Below are 10809 nucleotides of genomic sequence, written 5' to 3' on the forward strand. Positions count from 1 at the left end.
TGCTGCATGTGGGTTGCTCGGACGTATAGCTTATGCCCAGAAGCTGTTTTTTTTTAACAACTAGTACGTCGTGTATTTTACATCATGGCCGTTCCTTCTTGTAAAAAGTGAAATCGTCATGTACATGACTGCGAAACTTATCTTCAAAATAAGGGTATCTTTTATAATTATGTCACAGAGCTGACAACAACAAGTACTGAAACCTAGTAGCACAGCTTAAATGATGCAAATGTCTTTATCAGCATCATGCTTTAGAGTTAGCTACTATTACTACTCAAATGCCTCTCTTGTGAATACACTGAACCCTCGTTATTATGACCATGGTCGTTCCCGAAAATTTTGGTCAGAATGCGGAATTGTCATATTAACGGAGGGATTTGCAGATGTTTCACTGCATTGTTCCCCAAGAGTATGGTCGTAAAGCGCGTTTGTCAGATTATCGGGGGTCATATTAACGAGGGTTCACTGTATGTGCCTTGGCCTCATGTAAAACCATGGTAGGTAGTATATGGGCCTTTATCGTTGTGGGACACAACCACCTTTTGTCCCTTTTTTCTGCTTTTCAACTGTTTTGAACAGGGAGTCATCTGGTACTGAATAACACAAATCCTCCGCATTGATATTCATGCTCTGCATAACACATTCATGCTCATTGGTTTTCCGCCCTAATATACAAAATGATTCGCAGAGAATCTGAAGCGGGCACTCTTGGAGACTACCTTCTCATGTTTGTCTGTCTCGTTGCTGCAATCGGGCTCGGTACGTGTTTCACGACAAGCGTAAGCGTCTATATCTGAAAGAAATGCGCGTTTCCTTTTTTAGCCGTGGCAATCCGATACTCATGGATGAGTGACGCCTACACGGTGGACGAGAGTGGTGACAACTGGGAAGAATATGGCGAAGGCAACGAAGCACACGGGGATCAATCGCATGATCCATCGCCCGACACTGTATACTCACCGGCAACACTGCGTATGCTTACGACGACGGACACAATCAGCAACTTCACCACTTCTGGAAACGACACTACGTTGACCATCACCAGGGTCGTGACAACAATAACCGTAACGGTTACAACGATAACGTCTGGAATAACTCTCACAACCACCACGACGACGACCAGCACAACAACGGACCACTCGGTGACGTTACTACGTACTCCCGGTAAATGATTATATTGATACAGTTCCTCATTGTGGTGTGAATAGCCCGTCATATTCAGAAAAATGTACACGTAAGGCAGGTGTCGGCGCCCCCCTCAACATACTGAAAGCACTCTCCGGAGCAATGAGTATTCACACTTGTCAGCAGGGCTCGGAACCGTTATTTTTTGGGGTTCGGTTCAAGTTCCGGTTCAGGGTTCGGGTTCGGGTTCAGCGCAGCTAAAATAAAGGTTTGAACCGATGTTTATCGGTTCGAACCGGTTTACGTCTGTTATACTAATCAGCAGAGTTCGAGGTAAATCGCTACTGTAACTAAGTTCCTTTTGTTAGTAACTTGTACTAGAGTTCCGGGTTGTCGGATTTATCCGAAAAAATCCGAAAAACATATAGCCCGGTGAAATTTTAAGCAATTCGGATTAATACGAAAAACTCCTCTTGGCAGATGTTTTTTTCGGATAACCGTGTTATTGTTCTTGGCCTCCTTTTGTGTCCTGGGTTTCTTCTGCATGACCTCGCATACCGGCCCCGCCGGAACCTGATAATGGTCTCCGCGACCTAGCGTTTTCTTTCGCGGTCATACCGACCACTTTGAGGATTCACAGCCCGTGTTTTTCCCCAGTCTGTTTCCCTATAGTCTTGTCCTACATTGACCTAAGCACTAAAATGAGCATCGAACCGAGGTCATACGGAGTGATCTTTTTGGAAGGACAACTAGTTGCAATGCTGACGAGCAGATGGGACGCAAAAGAAAGCTGCACTGGGACTACGTCAAGGAGTACTCTGATTTCGATGAGTTCACATCATCCCGAGATCTCAATGTAGAGGTTGTCGTATGTAAGCACTGCTATAACAGTGACCACAGTACACGGAAAGGGTGCATTTGAAATTGCGGAACACTTCAGTGTGCGTCGTACGAAATTTATTTTTAAGCTTGTGGTCCTTAGTGTTGCGTTTTCGTTGCACAACCGTGCGTGCGCCGTCAAGTTTTCTCCAAATGTCGGATATTAACTGAGCTGTAAATCATGCACACCGAAAAACTTCGTTCTTCGAAAAACTAATAAACTCCGAAAAATATCCTCCGGTAAAGCCCGGAAATAAAACCCGGAACCCTATTATGCCGTGGTAACTTTAAGAGGGACTTGTTTCTTTTTCAGGTAACTTTAAGTAACTTAAACTAAGTTACAAGTTACTTTTAATTCTTTTTTCACTCGCGTACACTTATTTTCTTGCTTTCTCTCCGGCTCTTTCAATGAATTTTATGCTATAAAACGTGATATTCAATCAATACGGTATTCTCTTCAGAAAGTAAGAACAGCTGCCACTGAAATGAAGCTGAACCATTGTGCGCCCACAGGGACTAACATGCAAAGCGTTCGAATTGTTGGACATAAACGAAAACGATCTAAGCGTGTTGCACTCCTCCGCAGAAAGCTGAACGTTGAACTCAACTGCTCACACGCCCAGCAGCTGCGTAGTGCTATTTTGTGTTGTCTGAAGTAACTTCGAAGTAACTCGTTCTTGTTTCTAAGGAACTGCGAGTTACATTTCAGGCTGAAGAACTTGAATATTACCTTAGTTACATTTTTCATACAGTAACTTAATTCGTAACGAGACGGGTAACTTCTCTATCTATGCTAATTAGTGTATCACATGTGAGAGGTAATATCAGGTTCCGGCGACGTCTTGCTCCTGGTTCCTACATCTTATTCCCTCGACAGAGAACCATGCAGTTCACGGCAGATCATCCTTTACTGTACTGAAAAATGATGGGAAATGACGCACAGCGTACCATTGAACTCCATTGCAAAAGGCTATCGCCAATTTCTCAAGAAAACGGAAGAAAGCGATCACGTGGTAGATAGGAGTATCTCAGAGTCCCATTCGCAGGCCAGCACGCTCCCCGTTGAAAAGAGGGCGGGAGACCGCTCCTGTGTTCCCTTCCTCCATGCTCTGGACCACACGCCAGCCTCTTTCCCTTCGTCGCTAGAGGTCTGCGTTGCTTGTGGATGTCACTGTGAACTATTAAAATTTATGCCGCCTTCACACTGCGGTGCTGAATGAAAGGAAGCCGCCGATGCAATAATACAAAATGTAGCTGTCGTGTAGCACATCTTTTTTTACACATCGAGTTACAAAAATGTACAGGGATGTCATGAACCTTTTGAAGGTGAAGCTGTAGGAGGTACATGGACTAACCAGTTCTTAGTTTATTAATTTGTCTGTTCTATAAATTCGGCAAGATTCTGAGCGATGCAGAGAGCTTATGCGCGGCAGCCGAGAGGAAAGTATAGGCGTTTTTGCCGTCTCGCGAACCGGTTACCGCATCATATTTTTTCGGTTCAGTCCCGGTTCGTTCAAGGAGAGAGAAAAAATGTTTACGGTTTGGTTCGGGTTCGGTTCGGCAAAAAATAACGGTTTTTTGCGGTTTGCGGTTACGGTTCAGTTCCGGTTCCGACCCCTGCTTGTTAGTGGTGACAATTGTGTCGATTATTATCGCGTACAATTAGCAGTAACTTATTACGAGGAATCACATGCAGCATCTTTAAGCGTAGAGAGGCCGCATGCGTCCTGTCCTACAAGAAGTATTAGTCCAGCGCGTTCTACAAGAATAAATCCCTTGTCGAGCGCCATCAGTAGAAAGTGCATCGCAGAAGAATGTCAGTATGTAGTGTCATACGTTGCACCAGTGTCACCTGAATTTATCATTTGTCCTACGAGCTCTCGAATAAAATGCGGATATCATTTTATAACAGCCGTTCCGCGAACCCCTCTGGACTGGAAAATCCTTTCATCAGTTCTCTCTTCGGAAGATCTCTGCAAGTTCTCCTTCTACCAGAGCTATGTAGCCAAGGCTTTTGACTTGGAACCCCTCATTGCTGATATTAGGAAAGCGCAAAGGCAGACAACATGTGAACACACTGGAACGTAAGTACCCTTACCACAAAGCAATGCTGTATACGTAACAGCGCTCCCGCTATATTCACTAGAACTGCAGCTGCTTCAAAGTGGTACACTACTGCACTTTAAATTGGTGGCGGAAATGTACTCTGGTTAAATACAATATCGGATAGCGTGGTCCTTTTCTCCGCTACTAATACTGCTACTTTACAGGACAAAAAAGAAAAAAAACTATATGCAGGCAAAATTGCGTTTTCCTTCGTTCCTTTCTCTCGTTGCTTTTAATGCATAATACATTAATGAGAATAGAGGAGGGGGAATCTATTTATTTTGACAGGAAAAGTCGGCCAGGAAGGACGGCTTGCTATTCCTTATTTAATAATTCCTTAGTGCGTATTCCTTCACATAGCACGCACGTCGTCACATTCCAAATGTTTTTGTTCTATCTTCTGACTCATTGGGAGATCTTCACATTTTTGAACACTTTGCATTTTGCTTAGTTCTTAAAAAAAGAAGAAATAGGCGTACATGTTCCGTTTCATTCTGAATGACGGTTGCCTTCGGCCGCTGCGACCTGACCAAGTGCTGTTTTAACAACGTAAGGATGGAGTGACACCGTGAGGTCTGGCGCTACGTCACCTCTCTATTATTGATGCGTGTCCAGGAAGCTCACTGGATGGAGGCGCTTCTTTCAATCTGGAGCTGGTTGTTTGCAGCTTGTGGACGCTCGGAGTTCGCTCGTTTCAGAAACAGATTCATCTAAATGGCGACTCCTTCTCTCGGGATGTTCGTCGGAATCTCGCTGGGTAGGGGGCAGGATGAAGTCACTCACCTGGGGCTCTGCGGAAGTCTCGCTGAATACAGAGGAGGATATGCCTCTCTCCTGAGGATGCCCTCGATGTTCTTCCATGTTCGCCCCATATGCATAATTTACATCACTCGCTTAACCTCAGGATGAAAACAAGGATTTGGATGCAGCTTTTCACTCTAAGCTTGGGCCTATAGAGCCTATATTGGTACCGTCGCAGTTGTGAAAAAAAAAGAAAAAAAAAAGTCAACTCAAGAAGTTAGATTCAACTAAACTCCAAACAGTCTAGGCGGAGCCCCGTAGTCGGCAGAGCAAAAAGATCTATGGGGCGGCTTCTTCAACAGATTATTCATCCACATATTTTACAGAGAAATCCCTTTGGTGGCAGCACTGGCACATGCATACTCGGTGGATGCCTTTTTGAAGAGAGGTGTATGTTGGAGTACAGTATCGCCCTTGGCGATGATACTCCCCAATCGACATGGTAAAATAAAGTTGTTGTTTCTTGAGAGGTTTTGGCTAATAGTTCCTGAAGACCGTCACGGCGATCATTACATTGGAGTCCCACACGTGTGGCAGTCGTAGTTGATATGTGTTATCTTCGCGTATGTTACGGTAAGGTGGTTTATGTTGAAGACAGTTGGACTATTTTGTTAATAGCAGTCAGAGAATAATCGCCTAAATTGTACCATAATTCGTTAACTGATTCCCGAAACCTTTGAGAAATGATCCACAAATACTGTGGTGCTAAGCCAGATATTTATTTCGTAGGAGCCAAAAAATGAGAGGCTACATATTTTCATTAACTTACCCTACCCTATGGATAAGTTGAGGACATCAAAAATTAATGCCGGGTTTCAAATTTGTCTTTTCTTTTGGGCCAGCCGAAATGGTCAGCCACGAGTAATGCACATGGAAACACAGGGCAGTGACACAGCAACATAACGGCGAGGTCATATTTTATTAGCCGAGGAGCAGAAGTGAGCAAACTGGAAGTCAGTGCTCGCGAAAGTTACAAATGGGACAAAAAAGGCCCCTCGACCACATCTGCAAAACAGCGTCTGACGCCTTTGTAAAAAGCCACGTGCAGAACGTCAGCACGTCACTTCAAAGCCCAGACAACGACTGTGCTCACCCTGTGTCACAGACGAGAAAAAATTATTGCCAAGAAATTGCCACGCGGAAAACCCAAACTGTCCTCAACTTGCACCCGTCTTCAAGTAGCCCCACTTTACACGATACGACATCATGGAATGCACACAAAAGCCCAGGACGAAGGATGGGGACAACGCCGGCGGCCATCCTTCGTCCTTGTCTTTTGTGCACGTTCCATGATTTGTATGTATAGCAACTAGCAAACGTCTCTTGTTATATGACTAATACATGTCTTAAGATGTATGCGGGTAACTTGAAGGAAGAGTTTAGAATAGTGAAAAAATAGGGGAAAGCACTGCCCCACTCACTACGTTGTGGTACCACGCTGTCAGAGGGCTTGATATTCCTGGAATCAGTACCCGCGCTAGTATCGCACTGTTTCCGACTAGATTAGTCAGGTGGTAGTCGACCAGTGGGTATAACTCAGCCACAATGACTGATATCACTATTATGCAGCTTCTGGACAGCGGCCACAATTACCCCCTTTCGTTTTTTGACATTTGACAAAGGGTTTCTGTTTACGAGTTCAAATAATATTGACAGCTTTACAAACAGCGTTTCCGTCCTATCGTCTTCCGTTGCAGGGTTTAGAAATTAAGTTAACTGCGCTCAGTTGTTTGTCCTTTTTTTTGCAAAGGCACAAGGACCCCTGCTGGAAGTACATTATAAATTGATAATGAGGCACAGAACGCGTCATACGATGGCAATGGCAAAAACAATTGAATCGAAGCAATAAAATATGAAAACACTGTAGTACAAGATAGATATTGCATGAAATGCGAGAGACAGAACAAGAAATAACGTAAATGAAATGACAGCGAATTGTGCCAGCTCTGTGTCTAGAAGCACTGCGATTTACCACCAAGACAATTCATGGCTGAGGAATGCGTTGAGGCGGCGCAAAGTACGTAAGGAAACAGGTGCGAAAAAGCAAACTAGTGAAGCTTCAGTAATCATGAAGCACGTATTTGTGCATACAACATCGAATTGGACCTGTTCGTAGGACATCATGAAATTAAAAGCACAAAAACCAGACGAAGACACACACGAACAGCGCAGTAACAACTGCACGTATGGTTGTGCTTCACGAGAACGTTTATGTGGGCGTTGACAACGAGAGAGTGGAAGACACGACACACCAGTGGGCATAGCCAGACCTCTAAGATGTGTGTGTGTGGGGGGGGGGGGGCGTTGTACGGCCCCCTCCCCAGGATACAGGTTGCGTCAACACACATACCTGCGCATACAGCAAGATGAGCGATGAAAATCTAGAATGTCTGAACGTTAAAAATGCGATTATACATATAGGATGTCATGGCCGGCGACGCTGCATCATGCATGACATTTGAACTATTCAAGAATGCTGCTTAGACAGGTAGACGCCTGCAGCAGCAAGAACTTTCGCAGTTGTCACGCTGGATCTCCCTGGCTCCTCCCCCCCCCCCCCCCACACACACACGCACATATATATGGTTCTCATTGGATTTGCACGACTTCCGTGGGTGGGCCCGTGGTAGTTGGATCCATCCACCCGCGGCTACGCCACTGCTGCACACATAGGCACGCACTCAGCTTTGAATAAACGATTCTAAGGATGCGTCACACGTATTCGCAAACTTATGAATCTTTGATGACCACTCATATGCTGTGGGTTAGTTAACAGGATGTGAAGCATCTAGTCCGACTTCTTTGTGCTGAGGTGCAATCATGTACTGGACTGAGCTAAATGTGACACAGCACGTAATGTTTGCTAAAACTTGAGTAGCCTGATAAGTAGACGAGTGTTATATAGTTTTTGATTCCGTGTTACCGCCGCGAAGCGATGAGCGGCACCTTTCTAATTGTAACCGATCTTACATGCTACAGGTGCCTTGGGATGTCCGCTACATCCATCGCTGCAGCTACCAAAGAGAAATTGATGCACGGCTTCTGGCATACGAATGTCTGCCATTCCTTTGACGGACGCCACAACGCGACCAATGGTATCATCGAAGCCCCGTCAATTGACTTGCCGCCCATTACGCCTTTAGAGTTGTTTTTATAACCTTTGCTGACTTGTTGTGCTAGTGGATGATTTTGTTATCGATTATTACTTTGCTTCGCTGCCTCTACATATCGGTATGTTCTTTTCAACTCAAGTTACTCGCTTATTTACTTACGTACTCGTTACAACTCCACTACAAGTTCACATTTCTCATCAATAAACCGGGTTGTTAAAGTACGCCCTTGTGTCCCAGACATCGTCCATTCAACAAACTTCGCTATTTCACTATTTTGGTAGCCCAACCAAAGATGCACCTAAGCAGCTGTACTTCTTGTTACTTTAATGGCAGGACCATATATACACGTCTGTACCTGCTGTTATGCCAAACATTTCAGTCATAGTTGGGTTGCTCACGTACAACTGGTTTGCCAAAGGGAAGGTGATGCATGTATTTTTGGTACTTGATATTATACCTGACCACCACTACGTCCTTGGACGAACATTAGTTGCGCAAGTGTGTCTGGTTGGGTAAAAATAATAGTAACGAAAATCTCCACATAAGGTACATGGAAGGGGGTACCCAATGTTTGGGAACCAGTTCAGCTTCTTACTCAGGGGTGACTGTAGTGGCCGTTGGCACCAGCGTTCTTGTCGTGGTTCGACCATCGTGATTCGTCGGCTTGTTTTTCAGTCACGCGACGGAGGCCGCCGACGTATATGCTGGGTAACACTTCAACAGATCGGTTAAAGTTTTCACGTGTGGACTAAATATCCAGTATTCTACAAAAAATATTATAATCGGATTACTCTCAAACTCGCCGTTTTGAAAGTCGATAGGATGGTCGCGAACTTGACAGAATTCAGGGAGAGCGCTTCGTTCGAGGTTCGACTTCCGTACATCATTCTTATGTTGCCGTAGCCTTTCGGACAATTTCCCTGTCTCGCGGATATGTGGTGTGCTGCATTTGGCGCATGGAATTTTGTAAACTACGCCCTGTGCATTTTCCTTCGGTGGGCGATATAAGGCCATTTGCATGGCCTACTTGGGCGCTGCTGACAGTCCTCCTACCGGATAAATCTTGCAAATTCGTCGCAGGCGCTTGTCGCTTTTGCTGCCTAGGTATACCATCTTCGGGATCGCGTCTCGAGGTTTCCGTGGGCTTACCTTGAGTAATTTTAGCGCAAAATGATTTTCGACCAGCGGTTTTCATAAAGGGAAGCTGCTCTATGAAGAGGTTACATGCCGTATTAAGGATGACATAACTATCGCCGGCAGGCGTATGCCTCAAACAAGTGTATCCAAGCCCGCATACGACGTCATTATAAATGCGTATACACCTGTATTTTCTGTGTCACTAGATGATGTGGCACTTTCAATTCTATACATGACATATGCGTCTCTCTTTTCGCGTCCGCAGCACGCGCGTTGAATATGCAAAGCGGGCGATAAAACGCACAAACGCATTTTTGTGTGCGTCTCCCCCTATTGAAAATGAACATCAGAAAATTCTGATGTTTCTTGATGATTCTTGATGTCACATCAAGATTTTTTTATGTGACATCAAGAAGCATCAGAACTTTCTCGTGTCACATCAAGAATTCTTCATGCTCTTAATGCTAGCATCAGGGCTCTCAGATACACTTTGATGATAGGGTCAGGCGAACACCATGTCGCTTGATGTCACATCAGAAAGATGTGATGCAGTGACAGCATCAGTAGCTTTTAAGTAGATTCATGGCACATAAGGAACCTGTGATGTACACGATCGCACACAGTCACGAAAAAATGTAGCATTTAACCTTGCTTTCTTTGATTATAACAAAAAAAAAAAAAAGAAAGAACACTAGAGAAAGGGTCGGCAACTCAGTGAGTGCTTTTTTTTGTTCTGTTTTTTGATTTCATCGATCTCTCTCTGTCAGATTGCACTGCCGCTCTGTTGACAATCATAACTAACTAATAGTTTAGCTTTGGTCAATCTCATGTTGCAATTTTGCTTCAAACACAACATTCAGTGGTTCTTATGAAAACAGCAGCATTTCTTGAAAGATCCTGGAACGGCCACAATCTCATCAGATAGTACGATTCTACCTTCGTCATATTTCGTCCGCCAAGCCATTGCGGGAGATGTTGGCTCCATGCCCATTCCAACACAGGCTACTCGCGCTCGCCCGCGCCCGCGCGTCGTCGCTTGTTCTCCATGCCACCAGCCAGTGCTGCCTGTCGCGCATGCGCTGTTTTTGTTGGGTTCGCTTTGGCTGCTCTAACGGTCGTTTCAGGCTCCAACATCTCCCCATAGAGCCCATAGTTTGAGATAATTCACACAACACTGGGCACACGACCAATGAGAGTGCAACGTTGTAGAAATTATGCAACGCCAGTCGGCCAATCAGGAGCCTTAACTTTGGCTGACCTTTCGACCCGTTCTGGCTACCATCGACTTCTACCGGATTTCACGCCTACCGCAGTTACCCGATATTCAAAATAACTGAAGCCTCTTTTGGCTAAAAGAAATATTTATTTGACACAAAGCACTGATTCAAAGATCTGATACATGGATGCACTGTGAATACAAAGTCCACTGCGTTGCTCACGCACTCTAGCTAAGTTCGAACTTGAAGCAAAACGAACACAGCTCTCGAAATCCGACGGGGCCCGCGCGTGAATGCACTCCGCATCATCCACAAGGAGCGCAAGTGCAATGAGTTTTTTCTTTCATTGGTCAGTCCTATGCTAGACACAGACGAAATGCAAGCGCGAATACAGAAGGGATCGGAAAACTGACAGCCGCCGGGAAACTGAC

At 44.9% G+C, this 10809-nt stretch overlaps 1 protein-coding gene across 1 annotated transcript; it reads left to right on the forward strand.

The window, feature by feature from the left end:
• Nucleotides 1-677: 677 nt before the first annotated feature.
• Nucleotides 678-8245, forward strand: LOC135373790 (uncharacterized). The gene is made up of 4 exons (XM_064606885.1): nt 678-759; nt 823-1164; nt 3917-4088; nt 7891-8245. Exons 1-4 carry the CDS (start codon nt 678-680, stop codon nt 8066-8068), a joined length of 774 nt encoding a protein of 257 aa, XP_064462955.1. The 3' UTR covers nt 8069-8245.
• Nucleotides 8246-10809: the final 2564 nt, after the last annotated feature.

The sequence above is a fragment of the Ornithodoros turicata genome, chromosome 1, assembly GCF_037126465.1.
Source record: "Ornithodoros turicata isolate Travis chromosome 1, ASM3712646v1, whole genome shotgun sequence".
NCBI classification, from domain to species: Eukaryota; Metazoa; Arthropoda; class Arachnida; order Ixodida; family Argasidae; genus Ornithodoros; species Ornithodoros turicata.